This window comes from Uranotaenia lowii, chromosome 3 (genome assembly GCF_029784155.1).
Source record: "Uranotaenia lowii strain MFRU-FL chromosome 3, ASM2978415v1, whole genome shotgun sequence".
Lineage (NCBI taxonomy): Eukaryota > Metazoa > Arthropoda > Insecta > Diptera > Culicidae > Uranotaenia > Uranotaenia lowii.
The window spans coordinates 67,425,671-67,446,095 of NC_073693.1; the positions used below are offsets into that span (position 1 = coordinate 67,425,671).

A 20,425-nucleotide genomic window follows, 5' to 3' on the forward strand; every position below is an offset into this window, starting at 1 on the left:
AATGACAAAAATGACAAAAATGACAAAAATGACAAAAATGACAAAAATGACAAAAATGACAAAAATGACAAAAATGACAAAAATGACAAAAATGACAAAAATGACAAAAATGACAAAAATGACAAAAATGACAAAAATGACAAAAATGACAAAAATGACAAAAATGACAAAAATGACAAAAATGACAAAAATGACAAAAATGACAAAAATGACAAAAATGACAAAAAGACAAAAATGACAAAAATGACAAAAATGACAAAAATGACAAAAATGACAAAAATGACAAAAATGACAAAAATGACAAAAATGACAAAAATGACAAAAATGACAAAAATGACAAAAATGACAAAAATGACAAAAATGACAAAAATGACAAAAATGACAAAAATGACAAAAATGACAAAAATGACAAAAATGACAAAAATGACAAAAATGACAAAAATGACAAAAATGACAAAAATGACAAAAATGACAAAAATGACAAAAATGACAAAAATGACAAAAATGACAAAAATGACAAAAATGACAAAAATGACAAAAATGACAAAAATGACAAAAATGACAAAAATGACAAAAATGACAAAAATGACAAAAATGACAAAAATGACAAAAATGACAAAAATGACAAAAATGACAAAAATGGCAAAAATGACAAAAATGACAAAAATGACAAAAATGACAAAAATGACAAAAATGACAAAAATGACAAAAATGACAAAAATGACAAAAATGACAAAAATGACAAAAATTACAAAAATTACAAAAATGACAAAAATGACAAAAATGACAAAAATGACAAAAATGACAAAAATGACAAAAATGACAAAAATGACAAAAATGACAAAAATGACAAAAATGACAAAAATGACAAAAATGACAAAAATGACAAAAATGACAAAAATGACAAAAATGACAAAAATGACAAAAATGACAAAAATGACAAAAATGACAAAAATGACAAAAATGACAAAAATGACAAAAATGACAAAAATGACAAAAATGACAAAAATGACAAAAATGACAAAAATGACAAAAATGACAAAAATGACAAAAATTACAAAAATTACATAAAAGCAAAATTAAGCGGAAATGATCCTTAATCTGTACCAAAAAATTATTTCTAGATTGCAAAACGAATGAAGATCCATCCACAATGAACTGCAAGTCACTGTTTTTTTTTTCAAATGCCCTATAGTGTTATCAGTATCGTATAAGGAAAATCGGAATCTAGTTTCTGAGTCTTGAAAGACAGTTATCAACAGTTAGTCCCAAATCCCCAAAATTCCTGTCTGGATCCATTTGTAAATTACAGGACCATAGTTTGGCTTCTTCCAAGCCAATGAACTCTTGGAATGTGATTTTTTCACTCCTGTTGTCGCACACAAAAAGAAAACCCGGAGTTAACGGGCTATAATTTGTCCAGCTTCTGCCAGAGAAAGGAGAATTTGTGGAGACAAAAAAAAAGGGAAGGTACACAGCTGCTGCGTTGGGGTGGAGAAAATTTCCCGCAGCGATGGAGCCTAATTGCGTTATCAAACAAAGCAACTCCGTAAGGTGTACATAAGGGGGAGGCGGAATGCTAAGAAAAAGGGCGGGGTCCTGAACTGAAGCTAATAGTTTTTATTGTGGCAGCTGAATTGTTGCCTGGGCAAAATTAATGGTCGCAGAATCTGGTCACCGAAACAAGGGAAAAAAACACAAGAATCTTGAACAGAATGATAAATATTCTGTTTTGTAAGATTGTTTGAATTTTGTGGAGTAATTTTTACAGATGTTAAAATATTTTTTTTTTTTTATTTTTGAAATTATCTTTTAGATGCAATTTCAAACAAAACGAATGAACAAAATTTGTCTATTGGGTCATATACATTATTCAAAACAAGTTTTCTTTTAAGTTTTTAAGTATTTGTCAAACCAATTCAAAGATCAGCTAAACCAAATTAGAATTTGCAATTTGTCTGGCTGTTTACTCTATCTACGCATATAATACCCAAGCTGTCTAACCGGCTCGAATTGAGCTTATGGGAAAAACCCCTTGACAAACGGCCAAGCCATTCATCTCTATTCCATCAAATTGACTCGACGACAGCTATCTAGTACCTTCATACGTAGGTCTTAGATGAAAAACCTTGCCCCCGCGCGCAAGTGAGGAAGAAGACGATAGTGTTTGGTGGACGCAAATAAATCAAACAATCAAAGCTCTTCGCCACAGACCGAAAATGGAACCCAATCGTGCGGCGGAGATGAAGATGAATCTCTTTTCTCGCCAGCAGCATCAGTACAAATCTGCTCAGTCAACAAACAGAACACTTCAGTGACATGTTTATGCCACCTACCACATGACAACTAAGTGTGGGGCAATATGTCCCGTTGAAGCTTGAAAATATGATCCATAAAATTTTGAAAATTCCTTAACATTCTTATATTAATTATAATCATGAGTGAATAACGAGCATTTTTCTTATTTTATTAAAAGAACAATACGAGTTCACTGAAACTGTTGTAAAATTTGATTACAATGGTGTTGGTAATTTTTTTAATTTTTTTTGCTGATGTTATCAATAACAAACACAAACCGGATTTTCTGCCCAAACGTACCTCGGTAAAGTCACATCTCGACAAGCAAACCGTAAAGAGCTGGGAAGGATAGATTTTTGACTTTTTTTTTGCCTCTCATCACTTTAGAAGAGGACATTTGCTGAATGATAAGCCGCCGGTCTTTCTGGTACAATCTTTTACCGGTCTATAACCCTTAACCGGGCAGATATCTTGTGGCGGGTAACGTTAAGAGATACATAGATATGGTAAGGGCTTTCAATGGAGTACACTTTTATGATTGTATCCCTTTTACCCGAAAACTTTTGCCCAGAATGAATTTTTCCCAGAATGACAAATACGCGAAATCAAACCCCAGAATGGACCATTTCCCAGAAAAATATTCCCCAGAATGCACCATTTACCAGAATTTTTTTTTCCCAGAACGGACAATTTCCCAGAATTTTTTTCCCCAGAATGGAACATTTCCCAGAATGGCACAAAACCCAGATTTTTTCCTCTAGTATTTTTATTTGTTTTTTTTTCTAATGAATTTTTGTAAATTTTATATGATTCGAAATTTATTTTTTCAAAATGATTTTTTAAATGAAACTATTGGTTTGAAATTTTCCAACTAAATTTATTTTATAACCAATATTGTGCTTTGTTTGTGGTTTGGGTACTTTAGTTGGTCCTTTAAATGGTCCTTTAAAAAACCGTTTTGGTATCCGACTCCTTACGCTGCGCGTTCGAACTAGAAAGACGTTTTGTCCTTCACACTTTCGCGTGACGGACGGGGCTAAGAGATCACCCCTAGCTTTCACGCAGACCTAGGAAGCCCCGGCAGACCTAGACCAATGTATTAGGGCCGCTTCTTCCGACGGCGGTTCGGCGGCCACCTCGGATTTGGGAGCTTCGGCGGCTTTGTGCCGCCTCGGCCCCTTCATCCTCGCAAAAGAATAGTATTATGGCAATCCTATTTTTGTGGAAAAAGTCCATTTTATTTTTTTTGAATTTGAGGTTGGATAAATATATTAAATTTTCTGGGAAATGGCAATTCTGGCGAAAAATTTTCTGGGAAATGGTTCATTCTGGAAAATATTTTTCTGAGAAATGGTTCATTCTGGGGAAAAAAATCTGGTAAATGGTGCATTCTGGGAAAAAAATTCTGGGAAGTGCATTTCTGGTGATTGAAATTCTGGTGATTTTTCATTCTAGGCAATGGTTTGCGGGACAACCCACTTTTATACGCAAACATCATAGATGGAACAAATTTCACTGCTGAACACCTTCGAAGTTTTGATAGACATTTTTGGCTGACAGGTCAAAATCATTAACACGCTCATTTTAAAAAGCCATTTTTGGTTTGAAAGTAGCCATTTTATGCTTTTGACTGTAGATCTGGCAATATAGAACTGGCAGTACAGTAATACCTCGATATAAAGCAACCTCTTTTTAAAGCAACCTCGATATAACGTAACCCAATATAAACAGTAACCCAATATAAAGCAACTTTTGCCTCTATATTACGTAACTTTTAAAAATGATTGTAATTTGAATAAATATGTTTAATTTCAATACTTTTTTGTCATAAAAATATAATAATGTTATTTCTGAGCCATGCGGTAAATTCTCAGAGGCATAAAGAGCAAATGAGCGCAAGCGTTGAAAATGTAACTCCAGTACTTTTAGTATTGTGATAGTCGCTTTTGTGCTTTTGAAAATCCAGACTAGAGCATGTATCTCCATTTCAAAACCTAATGACTATATTTGCACCTATAGATAAGTTGCTTAAGCTGAAGTGAGGTTAGGGCATGTAGTTTGTATGTAAATTTGTATGGGAAAACAAAATTTCATTCAAAAATCGCCAGAGATGTTCTGGAAGTTCCAAAACACAGTAGTTACATTTCATGTGAACAAAGCACAACCTATCTTGTTCCCCAGAAAAGTTATTCAATGTTTTATAAAATTTTTCTTTTCAAAATTCATTTTTTTAATTATATCATTTTTGACTGCTTGTTTGAAAGCTGTGTAACAATAGGATGGAAATAAAAAATCTAAAAAAAACTGCCTTGCATTGCGAGAGAATTTATTGACTAATAAAGCCTTTGCAAAAACATTTCATGCAATTTTTAACAGCTCTAGCAAGCAAAGTCTGCCATTTTTGAATACTTTTCAATGGATTCAGATTTTTTATTTTGAAATGGTTATAACTTTTTTCATAAAATTCTTAGCTGCTTGTCATGTAAGCAAAAAATAAGAATAGTCAAAACAAAAAATTAAAGACCGACTTCATTTCAAGCTAATATGAATTTTCTGGATGATTTAATGTGCAAAAATTTCTTCTTCCATACAAATTTCCATACAAAACTGAAACGCGTTGCGCTTACTCAGATATCAACCAAATCATCTCAAATTTTACCCCGATGCTTGGTTACCCAAAAGGCAGCGAAAAAACATATGGGAGCAAAAAGTCATTTTTTGCAGCGGTCTATTGTGCGAATGCACGGATTTTATCACTTGCTATGAAAATGACAAAGAAACATTTCTGATGTTTCTGAGCCGTTTTGAAAATATGTACACCCTCTTTGGGATTTTTGTTTGGTTTTAATCACCTAGCATATCAGAATGTCATTATTTGGTGACATTTATCACAATTATTAAACGTCAAGGAATGCATTGAATAAATAGATAAAAAACAAAACTGTCTGCCGATGGCGCTTTTGGACATAGCAGGAGCGATTAGAGCATTGAAGCCAAGATTATTAATGGTAAAAAGTATTAAAACCGTACAAACAGAATTTAGAATCAACTTTTTCACATTTACAATCACTAATGATGCTTCAAATGACCATTTTAAGTAGTGTTTCGATACAACGTAACTTCGATATAAAGCAACGAAAAAAAAAATTCGTTGCTTTATATCAAGGTATTACTGTATAGTATAGGCAATAAAGATTTTTTTTCTAGTGCAAAACCAACCAAGATTGAAGTTTTTGAGCAATCACCAGTTATATGGTTAAAATTCAATGTCAATTTTTCAACTTCGCCATTTTGAAAGTAGACGAAAGCGAGTTTGTACGCGTTTTTCATTATCATCTATATTTTTTTTAAATTCCAAATCAAAATCTGCCCCGCTGAATAAGTTTTTTTTTTATTTCAATTAATTTGAAATTAAAAAAAACTTCATCAGTCCTTTAAAAATAAGACTGTATACTGAGGGAAGTTCTAACTGTCTCCAAAATACATACATGTTTCCTTTTAACTAACAGGAACCGTTGTTGTGGCCAACGATGCCGTACAAAAGCAACCAATAACTAAAAAATTCCGAAGATTCACCGGCGATATGGTTTCAATGAGTATGCTGACGTTCTTTATTGGTGCTTTCATTCCTGTTAGAGCCAGATGATTCTTGACAATGTTGGCAACGGGAGCTGTTACATGAGATGGAACCATCATCGGTGGAGGTGGCGCAAGAGGAAGTATGCTTGGAGTTGACAAATCGGCTTCCGGAAACAACAGAATATGACAAACAAACAATACGGTGACACGGTAAGCCCTCAACGCTCCGATCGAAATTTTCACCAATTAAATTTTAAATTTTATTATTTAAAATCTCTTTTCCTCATTGAAGAAATAAGTATTATATTTCTTCTCCACTGCGATTTAAAAGTAACCAAATTTTCACTTTTAACCTTCCAAAGCCGTTCGCAAAATATCCGTTTCGGGGAAATTTGAGTTGTAGTTTGATTTCGTTCTCATGGCTGCAAATAATAACCGATTTTTATGAATATAATTCATTGTTTAGGTAATTTATTCTAATTACTTAAAATTCCAAAATAAAGTCGGTATGTAGTACCAGGTTATCAGAAACTGGTTCAGAAAGTAAAAAGTCTGAAAAACCAATTTTATTTCTAAAAAACTCATTACTTCTGACAGCGTTTCTGTATTTAAGTGTATCATTGGTGTTTGAAATTGTCAAGAATCCATCTATCCAACGATGTATAGACATGATGGAGCTCAATGAAAGTTTTGACCAATATCTCAGATCTTCCGGTAGAAAAAATCTTACTTGAAAAAAAATGACATCCAATTTTGGCTTTGCTTAGTTGTATTTCATTTCCCATCATTTCATTATTTTCATAGAACACACTTGGTCTGTCAAATTTCCTACTTCTTCAGTATATTGGAATGGTGATAAAGTTGTTTGAAATGAGCGCTTCGGGTCATATTGACACGAACAGCTTTGGAGGGTTAAAGAGAAGGAAAAAATGACTTCCATGGTCAAAAAATCACTTAAACCGAAAAGGTTTGAAAATGGTTATTTTTTAACCGAAAATAGTTTTATAAATGCGAGCGTGTAGCAAAATCAAAGTTTGAAAACCCTGCCTACAAGTTCAGTAGAGAAATAAAGTTTACGAAGTTGAAGGCTCACAATTTGATTGTGTGAGGTTTTTGGAGAATACCCTCTTTTGCTGTTTTCGACTTCGAATGTCATCAATAACCACAGTACTTCAAAAACCTTTTAAATGACACTTGATCCTAAATAAAGTTGTTACAAAGAAAAAATAAATATACACAACTATTATCGACACAACGATTTTAAGAATAAATATGAAGCTATTATACATTGTACAAACACAAACGATATTGTTTTGCTCGCCCAAACACAACCGGACATGCAGAGCAAACTCGACGACCTCACCGAAAGTTCCAAGGCAGCAGGTCTCAAAGTCAATGTCGGAAAGACCAAGTCGATGGAGATCAACACAGGAAATCCCTCCAGTTTCATGGTAGCTGGGCAACAAGTTGAGAAAGTGGAGTGCTTCCAGTATCTTGGTAGCCAGATAACGCCTGATGGTGGTACCAGGAAAGACATCGAAACCCGGATCAGAAAGGCCCGATTTGCGTTTGCGAGTCTCCGAAACATCTGGCGGTCACGCCAGATCTCTCTACGAACAAAAATCCGAATCTTCAACTCAAACGTCAAATCCGTATTGCTGTACGGGTGCGAAACTTGGTGCACATATGCGGTGACGACGCGAAAACTGCAAGTATTTGTAAACCGCTGCCTGCGGAACATCATCCGCGCTTGGTGGCCTGGCAACTGGATCTCGAATGAGGAACTACATCGCCGGTGTCATCAAAGGGCGCTAGAAATCGAGATTCGGGAACGTAAGTGGAGATGGATTGGGCACACGCTGCGAAAAGATGAAAACGAGATTTGCAGAGAGGCGCTTGACTGGAATCCAGAAGGTCATCGAAGAAGAGGCAGGCCCAGAAACTCGTGGCGGCGAAGCCTAGCCGCTGAAATCCGAACTGTCGACGAGAATCTTGACTGGGACCAGGTGAAGTCGCTGGCTCCGGATCGTCAACAGTGGAGGTCTTTTACCACGGCCCTATGCACCGGAGGATCGGCGCGGGATCATTAAGTAAGTAAGTAAGTATTATACATTGTTCTAAAATTTGCATCATTTTATTCGATTGTAAATCTTCATGAGAACCATAATGTTCAGCTCAAAGTGCTTGAATATACGTAAAGATTTTGGCGGGATCTAAAAATGTGATGTGAAAATTGTGACAAAAGAAGAAATTTATATTTGTTCCAGCCTAATTGGTGAAAAATCAGTTTTGTTTTGTCTTTCAGAACACTGTGTCTCAGAATCTCTTTTTCACTTCAGACCCAATGCAATCCCTTTCCGCCGTCAAATTTAGCTCAAATTTGGCATATGGCCTTCTTATAATTCTCTTAAATCGTTTGAGTCTTTTTGCAAGTGTTTCGATTTTCAAGTGGATTATTGATTAAGTCATTAAGTTTTTTAAAGCGAACACACACATATAGGATCTCAGTGATACTTCATGTTTCTTTGAAGAGATCTAAACTTTACTTATGGATTAAATCGTACATCAAGGATATAATAGCAAGCATTTTAATGCTAACACCACCAATTTTAGAAAATTTTACATTTGATTTCTTAGACTTTCGTATCTCTTCAAAAAAAAAATTAGGAAGGTAATCGATCGACGCATTTGATAGCAGTAGTGAAAATGCCTAACTGCTATCGAAACGTACTCTTATCCCACCTCTGAGGCAACAGTTCTAATGATGTGAGCTAAAAGTGCGACCATTCAAAATTCCACATTTCTGTATGAAGTAAAGAGAACAATAATTTTAAATCAATCTTTGCTAACAACAGCATATTCTGTGTTTGCTTCTGATACAAATTCTATACATTCTGATTAAAAGGATCAATACGTGATCCGTTGATATATTAAAAATGAATAAATAAATATATATGGGTCTTGCGTGCTTTCGAAGTTCATAACTAATTCTCCAAATTCAACCGGTTTTCGAAATTGAGTTCTTTTCGTATTTGAGCAATTTTTCGAGCGAGCAGGTTGTTGTAGAAACAAAAATATGCGCTGATGTTTCCAGTGCGTCTAAAAAAAAGTCAAAATTTTTCCGTCCACATTTACTTCAGTGGACCCTGTATATCATTCGTACTTTTGTCCGATTTGCAGTTAGTACCTTTAAGGTTTCTTGTGATTCACAGTTCAAGCTGAATTTCACCTGATGATTAAATAAAATATTTAATTATTTCATAAATTAGCTCCTGTGAATAAAGTGTATTTTTTTTTTTTCAAAAAAACAAGTTCTTTGACATGAATCTAGATCATATTCCATATTTGTGATTTTCTCCAGGTTTGTGTTTATGAAAAAACTATGATAGCATTTAAAAATTTAATTTTGAATCAAAAATCAAAATATGAAACTGCGATCTGCTTCAATATGAATCATAAATTAAGTTCTCATAATAATATTTTCATCTTGATTAAAAAACTAAAAATTGAGCTGAATCTGAATACGAATTTTGAATTCAGTTCCGATCCTGAATTTTGCATTTTAAGACTTAATTCAAAATTTAAATCTAAGTTCCAGATAAGAATTGCTTTGAATTTAAAACCAAAAAGCGAAATTTGATCAGAACCTTTAGCAAGAAATCTCTAACTTGATTCTGAATTAATAATCTAGATATACTTTTTTATCAATTATTTATCGTAATTTAACTTGTTAATTTGAACGAAATTTCTAAATGATGAAATTGTTTCAGATTTTTCAATTCTGGACTCATAAATTCTGTATATGAATGGAGGATAAACATTTCAAGTCCGAATCTTAAGGATGGTTTGAATATTAAGTATTTCCCAATATTCAAATCAGGATTTTATCATAATAATAATCTCAACTGAAAATTAAGAAATAAGAAATTTTTCAGCAAGTATCCGGGCCGTGCAAGTCTTGGCTATTTTATGCTTAAACTTTGCATAAACCAGGCATATTGTTTCAAAATTTTCCCCAGAATCTTGCCAATATCTAAACAAACTTCGGAATTTTGTCATTAAAATAAAGAAAAAAAAAACTTGATAATTGATTTTTTATCGAAACAAATCATCCAATTCAGAATCATACTTTAGGCTTCCAAAAATTCGTTCTTGTTTACTTTCACAAAATCTGTTTAAATAATATTTTTTAACGCAAGTTACATAATTTTAAGGACTCAATTAAAATATTTGTTGAATTTTGCAAGAAAATTGAAAAAATCTGCACAAAATCGAAGCATTCTTTCAAGCTTTTTCTGCTTTTTTGGAGTCTGTTAATCTTTTTGAAGTCTTACGTATGGAATTTAATATTCGGGACTTAATTACTTCCAACAAGTGAGAATTTTTTTGAAAAACTGTTGTAAAATTTTGGATCTAGGATGGCATTTCAAAGTTTTGGACTAAGTTCAGAATCGAGAATGTTTACTATTGACTTATTTTAGTTGTTCATCAAAATTTGACTAAGAATTTAAAATGTTAAGTTAAGCAAAAAATATTTCGCTAAGCTTTTTTGGAACCTAAGGGGGTGGGGGGGGGGGGGGTGGAAACCCCCAAAACCTCCCCCGTTCATACGGCCATACAGTAGCCCTCAGAAAGAGTACTATGTATGCCGCGACCGAGACTCGATCTCATGACCTGTTGCTTAGAAGACTGAAACGCTATCATCTCGGCCACGGTCAGCGGCTAATTTTGAATAGATTAAAAAATAATTGATATCAATTACGATTGAACTGTGAACAGCACACGTTCATACAAACAATGTACTTTGTTCAGCAAAGTTTAAGGGCACAAAAATTCACAGCGTGCAAGGTTTCGATATTAAAAAAAATTACGCTAGGCTCATATTTTGATCAGTTGAAAATAAAATAGATGTGAAAAAAATCTGTTTTCAAGGAAAAAGCTTGCTAATTAAAAAAAAACAAATTTGGGTCAGTATCTATTTTTCACGTATAAATTGAAACTCAAACAAAATGAAAAAATCTAAAATATACAATTTTTGAAAAAAAAAATCAAGGATACAAAACTTCTTAAAACAATTTTTTGAAAAGTGGCCTTTTTTTTAAAGATCACGGTAGTAGAACCTCTAAACATTATTCTTTAGTTGTTCCCATCCAAAAGTTTTTTTTCTTTATAATCTTATTTGTCATGTGAAGGCTGAGCCCCTAGATTCCCAAACATAATGCAATTTTGGGACACCCTAGGAACAGAGGAATGGATGTGTCTTAATCAGTAATTTTGAGATTAGTATGTCAAACGATTCTCCATATCTTTAGGAAACAGTGTTCCAAGTAGGTTAAATGCGCTTACAGCCTTTTGACGAAATGACTGACAAAACATCATATCTTATCAAGTATTTTGAAGGAAATGAAGTTTTCAACATAAGGCACAAATTTTTTTATGATTACACGTACTATTTTTTTTAAATTCATGTAAGGTTGTGATACCTTTTGTTGTAATATTTTGAATTTCAAAACACACAGAAGCTCAATACAAGAACTTGGGTAATTTTTTGTTTCATTAAGTTGAACATCAAAATTAAAACAAATTTAAGCTTTTATGAAAGTTTAATAATAACTATAATGTAAGAACATAAGATAAGAAAATATTTTTGGATGCCCCCATCATGTTTGTAAAATGCCTCTATCCTGAAATAACAGGTTGAACAGAAAAATAAATGATTTTTACTACATAAAATTCGAACCTACCCAAGTAACCAGAAGTCCCAGATCTACTTAAACTCGTGCCTCCAAAGGGAATTAGTACCAAATTTTTTCGAATGTGAGCATGAAAGCTACAAAAGGTTCCTCAAATAGCCTTTTTGTGACACGGTAAACGCATCACTCAGTATTAATGTTACAAATAGAGACTCAAATAGCCTTCTATAAACTTGAAGTTTCAAAAAGTTCCTCACAAAGCCTTCTATGTGACAGTGATTCAGTATAAAAGTTCCAAATTTAGTCTCAAATAGCCTTCTATGGACTTGTAGTTCCAAAAAGTTCCTCAAAATCCTCTTTGCGACATGTCAGGAAAAGGAAATGTGAACGAACATCACGAAAGGGCATATAATAAAATCATTTTGGTAGTTTGGAAATTGTTTAAATGTTTAATTTGTATTAAAATTTCAACTCACAACAACTTAAGCTTACTCGCAAAGGATTGTTTTTTAAAAGAGTATGGGAGAGTGGGGAATCATGGGCCACTTTTTTTCGTTGTTTCATAACTTCTTTATTATAAAAGATAAAATGAATATAAAAAATGGTATGGTATTCTACATTTTCAAGGTATCATAAGGTATTTTTTTAAATTTTTAATAAGTTATTTTCCCCAAATTCTGACTGTTTGAAAAAAAGCAATATTTTTTGGATTTTGAAAAATGGTGGGAAATCGTGGGCCACCAAATCCAAATTGACCAAATATCATGCAAAGTTTATGAGTTGACCCAAAACTGTGATTTCCTAGTTTATTTCGTAATATTATAGCAATTTCAGATGATGAAATAAAAAAGAGAGATGTGTATGATCGAATAGATTCCAAAACCTGGCTCACGAACGTTTTGGCAAAATTTCTTATATAGGATGAACAAAATATTTTTCATAACTCTTCATTTGGCATAAGAAAACTTTACAGATAGAAAAAATGTATTTTAAGTTCTGAATGTGCGGAAAAAACATAAAAATATAGGTGGTTCAAGATGTGTGGCCCACGATTCCCCACAAGCTATGATTTGCAAATTGGTTGCGTTTGTGTGACTAATTGATTTTCCATCAAAAATTCCTTTTCCACGTGAAAGATCATGACAAAACTAAGAACATAAGCGTATAAGCATATTTTTGTTATGCACTTTAGGTTCCCCATCGATGAAATTAGCGGGTGTTTTTTTTAATTATGTAAGTAAATTTTTCTAACTTTTTTTAGCTTGATAAATAAAAGAAGCATATGATGCGTATTTCAGTCAACAACATATAGAAATATATGCTCACACAAAGCGACGACACTGTGGGGCAGAACCTATGAAAGTTGTGACAAAACCTCATTTTTCATTTCTTGGATGAACATTCTCTATTCTATATTTTTGGAAACAAGATAAATGGCCCATCTCAAATCTATCAAAGATTTTGAAAAATTCGATTTTTTGAGCAACTTACTTAGTAGGGGAAGCTAGGGAAATTTTTTTTTTGAAAAATGAGAAAATAATAAGAGAGATCTTTATCATTCTGTAGAAAATCATCTGTTCAAGATAAACGTTAACCAAATACATCAATTTTTTTGAAATTTTATCTATTTTTATGCACTTAGAACATATTAAATTTACAAAATATATTCTCCTAGTTATAGCAAAAATAGTTTGACATAAAAAATCACAGATTTTCGCCAATTTCAAACAACTTAAAGTATAGTTTTTCAGCATAATTCCGCGTCGAGTTACATATTAAAATAAAAAACTAAGTTTCAACTTTATTTTAAAACAAAAAGTAGTTGCTAATACTTGCTAATGAAGAAGTTATTCAACTTTTTGTGAGGCATGTTTTTTGTCTTTATCATGAAATTTAACATTTTTCTCAGTAACTCGTTCTTGGAATGAAAGCCTACTATTTAGTGTGGGTTCTTTAAAAAACAATAAGCTTAAATAATACCATTAATTTTTTACTCTATTTACTCAAAAAATCTATTTCCTTACATAACTGAATTCATTTTATGCGTAAATATAGGATATTATTGTGGAGCTAATGTGAACATTTCAATTCTTTTTCTAAACTATTCCAAGGCAATATACAATAACATAAAATCGCAAACATGTTAATGAACAGCTTTATTATTCATCAGTACCCATATTTAAGTATTTTTCTTATTTTTTGAACATTCACTTTTTGCACAAATCAAGATAATCTTTTTAAAGGTTCAGTGAGCGGAAGAGTTAGCCAAATACAATTGCGTTCAAAAAAGAACGGAATCGCGTGAAGCTGCGTATCCACTTCCAACTTTGACAAGCTGCCATTTCTCTGTCGGTTGATATTTTTTATGAAAACTTCACACAATCTAGTTCAACTATTAAACTAACGCTCTACAAAATTTGAAATCTTTACAATTACGGGAAACAAAGATACAGCTATTCCCGTAAAAAAGGAAGATTTAGAATTGCTTTACTTAATTTGCTTTATCTTTGACAATTTTGATTGAAAAATCTTGAAATTTGAAACAAAAATGTAAAGATGTTTGCTCTAATACCAGGCAAAGTTTTGTCAAAATTGATGAACGTATTAAAAAATGGTGCCTAGTAGACTATTTAATACTCCTTCAAAACAGATAAATTGAAAAAAAACTTCAATGATTCACATATATTATTACCGATTAAAGATATTAAAAATACAAAACATGCAAAAAAAACTTTGAAACTATCATCACTAAAATCAACACCGCTTCTTATTTCAGATTTATACAGACGTATAAAACACATCTTCACGACAAAGCTAATTTGTTTAAAGTGTTGCCGAAAGCATTTATGGTTATTGCGATTAGTTTTTTATTCAATATCAATATTTTATTCAAATCGGAATTTATTCCGAATTTTTAAATATTTCCAGAAAATCGTTAAATCTCTTCAACTTATGATTTTGTTGAGTTTGAAAAAAAATTTCATCATTTATTCTATAGAAATATGAAGTTTGATGCGTTTTGGATACATTAAGACGTAAAGTTGAAAGAAGAAACGCGATTTTTTACACAAAGCTTAAAGATAAAAATTGTTGGAACCACCGGATAAATTATTCTCTCGAATGGTGCGATAGATTGAGCGTTTTATAATCTTTAATTTAGAGAATTTTCAAACATGTATTTTTTTTCGTTTTGGAGTTAATATAATCAAGATAAGGTGAATTTAACCGACGTATATTTTCAATTTTGTGCCTTTCAAAAATGAATTGAAAGATTTAGCTAGAATATCATCAATTAAACGATTTGATAGCTTTTATTATCGTGAACATTTCACCCGAAGACATCAAACCTCTATGAGCTGATTTAAAGAAGTTATGAGGTTTTGTCCAACACAAAGCCTGTTCCGCCCCACTGTGCGACGATGGCAGTTGGTTTGAGATTTTTATCTCAACACACATCTGAGATATTAAAAGTGGCCCACGTTTCCCCATGGCCCACGATACCCCACTCTCCCCTACATTTTTTGTTTTAAATAATTTTGTCCGACTGTATTTACTTATCACAAATTTATCACACATTGAAAGTCAGTTGAAGCAATTCATGAATTTAATATCAAGATTAACTCAAGAATTTGTATAATTTTTGCTTCACAGTTTTAAATATGGAATTCCAGTTTTTCAAAACCTATATTATTGTAACGGATGTTTGATTTATATGCCGTTTCGTAATGTTTCTGAGTAATAATGTCTTTGCTGCTAGCCGCTGGCTGCCCTTGCGGGTATTCTAGGAAAACTTATAACCACTTCGAATTTTAGCTACCGGTGGCAACATCTGGCGTGGCGTCGTGGCAGCGTGTTTGGCTATCATCTCGAAGTGTCGCGGTTCAAATCTGGTATCAGGACTATTTTTTTTCATTAGGTTGTTTGATTGCTTGAGTAAGCGGATCAAACTAATGTGTAGCAGGACTGGCGTGTGTGCCGGCATGCATCGAACAAAGTTAAAAACAAAGCAATTAAGTAAGATGAATTGAGATGATGGGAGGAATAAAGATGGATGCCGATAAACCAGCAGCACCACATGAGCTGGTGGTGACCAAAGTAAAAGAGAAAGGGAGAATCTTTTTTTGCTGATTAAACGATTACTTGTGGGCTGCACAGAAGGCCGTTCCAATCCTAAATAGAACTTCAAAGTTTCAATAAGAACTTAAATTTTGGACTGAATAAAACAAACTTCAGCACATTGATTATGCTGATAAAGCTAGGTTTGACCATTTTAACGAGACTTTTGGTTGCTTGGGTAAGCCGTAATCAACACCTTTAGAGAGAATTTAAGATCTTAAATTAGATTTGATAAAGTTATGGATGAACTGATTCTATAATATGGCAACCCTAACTTTTGTTATAGTCTAGAATATTATTGTTAAATAAATGTATAAAAATACAGCTTTATCTCCTGAGTGATATCTGTTTCAAGTATTTTTAATATAATTATACCTAAATATTGCCTGTAAAACTGAAATTTTGCATAAAACCTAAATTGTCGTAATTAGCACGCACGGTAGGAAGTTAGGAAATTTAGACAACTTTTATAAGATCTCAAAAAAAATTATCTCGCAAACTGAAGGAAATTTCAACATAAAAATTACTCCCATGTATAGAAATCAGATGTCAGCTCATGTATTTTAAGTTTTAATATGTATTCTGATTAATTGGCGAATGCTTCTCCCCTATCTATTGTCATGAGATAAAAAAAAATCATTTTTGTACAAATTGAGAAATAGTTTTGCTAGCGTCACGACAAAGAACAGATCCACATAGGGACAAGTTATTTTCACCCATCAGCTTCAATCAAGTGCATCGCCTCTATATACCGACGTAATTGATCAAATCGAAGTACCGAAGATGCCAGTCCACTTCAATGAAGAGACTCGGCAAACAAACCCGGCACACCGACTCGACCTGACTTCCCCGAAAGACAGCAGCAACTGAGCAAACAGTTGATCTAATATTTATAGCATGGCTTCAAGTCGAGGTGGTCAAAATCCACACCTCTCTCGATCAACCCACGAATTTGAGTTCCAGTGCGAGAAATATTGGAGTTTCGAAGGGAAATGAGCGAAAAAAACGAAGTTCGAAACTTTTTCTTGGGGTGAAAAACACAACTTCGTTGAAAATAAACCACCGGTAGCCACCTTTCGGATTCGGTCATGCAAGCAACAATTGGAAAATCCGTCCTACGACAACACGTGGTATCTTGTGAAAATTTGTTGCTTTCGCGAGGAGATGCACTGCGCAGAATCTCTCCCACTGGAAAACTCATGAGGGGAAATTCGTGCGAAAGCTTTCGTTGCTCATAAATTAAAAAAGGACAGCAATATCGGGGAAGAGCTTTTGCTATAATTCCAGAAAAACACAGTACTACCATAAAAGCTCCAAAAAAGGTACTTACCCATATCGTCGATGATGGGAGCCATCCTCAGAGTGATTCCGACCAGGAATAGGCACATTATCAGCAGTAGGAAAGCTGTCGCTATGATTGTCCATCGCGCGCGCTTCGGAAGATCGTCGGGGTCTATAACCTGAGGGTGAATGGATGAAGAAGATGGAGAAAATATGTTCATTAAAAAAATATTCGAGAGCTGAGCAGCTTTTGATTATTCAAATAAAATGTTGAGTGTTGTTCTTTCAGAAACTTGGGGTGCGGTTCAAATGAATTCAGCCGAATCACTTAGTCAGATGTACCTTGCTCTGAAGCATGGGAGGCCAACGTTTTCAACATGCGGGCCAAATTTTTAAGATGAGATAAGCTGTCAGACCACATGATCATCAATAAATGAAAAACTGATTATCAATGCATCTTTCGATTTTAATTGTTGTTCAGCCATAACGTTTTAAGGACCGCAATGTTGTTTTTTTTATCGCGAAGAAATCTTAACCAAGAAACTCCGAAATTCAGCATTGTATATCTCAGAATTCTCTGAACCAAAGTTACAAATTCAGAATCTTTGTGCCACCGAAAGTATTTTGTAGAGTTTCATGATTAATTTATATCATTTGAGTTTGTTCCTAATTATCTTAGCAATTGTAAATGTATTTGTAAATATTATATTGTATTGTATTTGTAAATATTATAAAAGTGTTTTGTATCCTTTATGATAAGAAAAACTCGTTAAAACCGTCATAATATAGATTATTCAATGTCATCCCAAAGCATCAAATTCTAAACAGAGACGAAATAAATTTTTAAAATAAATTTAAGTAGTCTAAAAAATTTCTGCAACTATGTTTTACGTTCATAAGAGTGCAGTACCTACTGGTTTTAAACATATGAAACATGCCACATTGCCCTTAACAGGAAAACTAATCGAAAAATATTGAAAAAGTGATCAATCTTACCCAGGATTACGGTAATTTTTTTTTGCAAATAATAGAAAACATAATGTGAATCATTTTATCAAAACATTTCAGTCAATAAAAAACTTGTTTAACTTATATTTCTCAAAATAGCACGGAAAAACTGTCAGTGCTGCTAGTTTCTTTTCATAATAAAATGAATGCTCTGTTTGGGGCGTTATTACTATTTTCTCGCTACTTCAAACGCTTGTCATCTTCGACAAAGTTGTAGCCAGAGAATTTTTGAGCTTGCTCCATACATTGAAATTTCACTTGCACTGCGTGAGAACAAAATAGTCAAGAAAAACCGAAAAAGTGACATTCTCTAGACAAATTTTCACATTTTTTCATACAAATTTCAAATTGAACCCCGGGTACCTAGATCTCATATAAAAAATCTGTTAAAACTCTTTCGTTTTTTTGTCGGGTTTTTGAAATTAAAGTTGGGTTCTGTCACACCCAATTTTCACATATTTTTACAAAAATATTGACTTCTCACAGTCACGAGAATCTCATACAGTTAATTATTTGATCAGCTTGGTAAATTAAACAGTTGACATACTTTTTTCTTTATTTAAATGTTCATACACGTATCAGGTAACTTGGTGAATAAAAAATTAAGAAAAAGCCAGTTTTTCGAGAGTGCCAAAATTTAGTGCACAGTTATGATATTTATGAGATGCAAGTTCTTTAAAAAAAATCTTATCATTCTCTATTTAAAATGACCATCAACAGCCAATAAAGTTTTTACATTTTTATGACGTTGATCCGTTGTTTTTTTGTGATGAAATTTCAAAAATAAATGATGAAGATATAGCAATTTCCTGTAATTTCCCGAAAATTACAAATGAAATATCCTCAGCAAATAGAGAGCGATTTTATTTTTAAAATTTTATTTAGTAATTTATTGCTAGGCATTTCAAGTTGCTAATACCTCTTTGATTATGAAGTTTTTTTATCACTTTAAACGATACCTTTGAAACTAAATTAGTATTCAATAGTAAGTTTTGATGAATAATATTGTTTCCATATTTTCCACCGAATTTATGATTGTTATATACGGGAAATTAAAGCAAAATTTTTTTTTTTAAATTTCATTACAAAAAGAAAAAGGAAGGATTTTTTCATAAAGAGATTGATGAGAAATAAAACTTAATAATTAAATCTTGAAAAAAAACTTTATTTATAGGCATTTTACAATAAAATTTGGCTATCTGGTAATTTCCCGGATGATTGGAGAAAATCTATCATTGTTCCTATAGCAAAACCCAAAAAAAAATCCTTTATTTAGTGAAAATTATCGCCCAATATCGTTAACTAGTGTTCTTTGTAAAATTTTTGAAAAAATGATTAACAGAAGTCTCATAAATTATTTAGAATCTACAAATAAATTATCAAAATTTCAATTTGGTTTCAGGCAGGATCATTCTACTTTAGACAATTTATCAATTTTAGAAAACGAGATAAGCGAAGCCTTTTACCAAAGAGAACATTTGGTATTGGTACTGATAGATTTGGAGAAAGTTTATGATACAACATGGAAACGTCATGTTATAAGTTGTGCTTTGAAAATGGGAATCAATGGAAATATGATAAAGTTTATAATGAATTATTCAACTAATAGACGCTTTCAAGTTATTCAAGGTAATAAGTTCTCAAAACAATACTGTCAGGAAAACGGTTCACCTCAAGGTGCAATCCTTAGTGTAACATTGTTTTTGATAGCTATAAATGACATCATTCAATGTAAAGCCTCTGAAAAAAAAATAACATTTTACTTTTGCTGATGATATAATAGTATTTATTCGTTCAAAAAATCTCCGGCACATTAGATCTCAAATACAAAAAACCATGAATAACATTGAAAAATGGATAAAACAACACGTATTTAAAATATCCACTCAAAAACTAAAGCTATTCATTTTTGTAGACGCTTTAAACATCATGAAGACCCTGATATTTATCTTAACAATAAAAAAATAATGTATCAAAATTCTTTTGATAAACGATTAAATTGGACTGAACAAATCAAGCAAACCAAATTTAACTGTATGAGAAAAATGAATATATTGAAATCTGTAAGTAGTTTAAAGTTCAGTGCTGATAGAGCCACACTTTTAAAAATGCATAATGCTTTAATTCTACCTCGCTTAGAATATGGCTGTACTGTATATGGATCTGCTTCTGAGAATACATTAAAAACATTAGAGAGCGTTCATAACACTGGTATTCGTTTGGCTATAGGAGCATTCAGATCGAGTCCGACAGATAGCATAATGATAGAATCAGGATATAAACCATTAAATTATCGGCGGGCTAAAAAAATATCAAATTTTGGATCCAAAGTACTTAGTAAAAAAAATCATTATTTATATCAATTTTTAAGAACGTCGATTGAAAACGATAATTTGAACCAATCTAAAAGAAAACCTAAATCCTTCGTGAAATCTTTCCATGAACAATCA

At 32.6% G+C, this 20,425-nt stretch overlaps 1 protein-coding gene across 1 annotated transcript in view; it reads right to left on the reverse strand.

Moving 5' to 3' along the window:
• The window catches only part of LOC129752260 (uncharacterized), a 393,422-nt gene that overhangs the window by 339,696 nt on the left and 33,301 nt on the right, over positions 1–20,425 (reverse strand). The window contains exon 5 of the mRNA XM_055748047.1: positions 17,017–17,146. Coding sequence (XP_055604022.1) covers positions 17,017–17,146 — 130 coding nt within the window. The remainder of the gene's footprint in view (positions 1–17,016; positions 17,147–20,425) is intronic.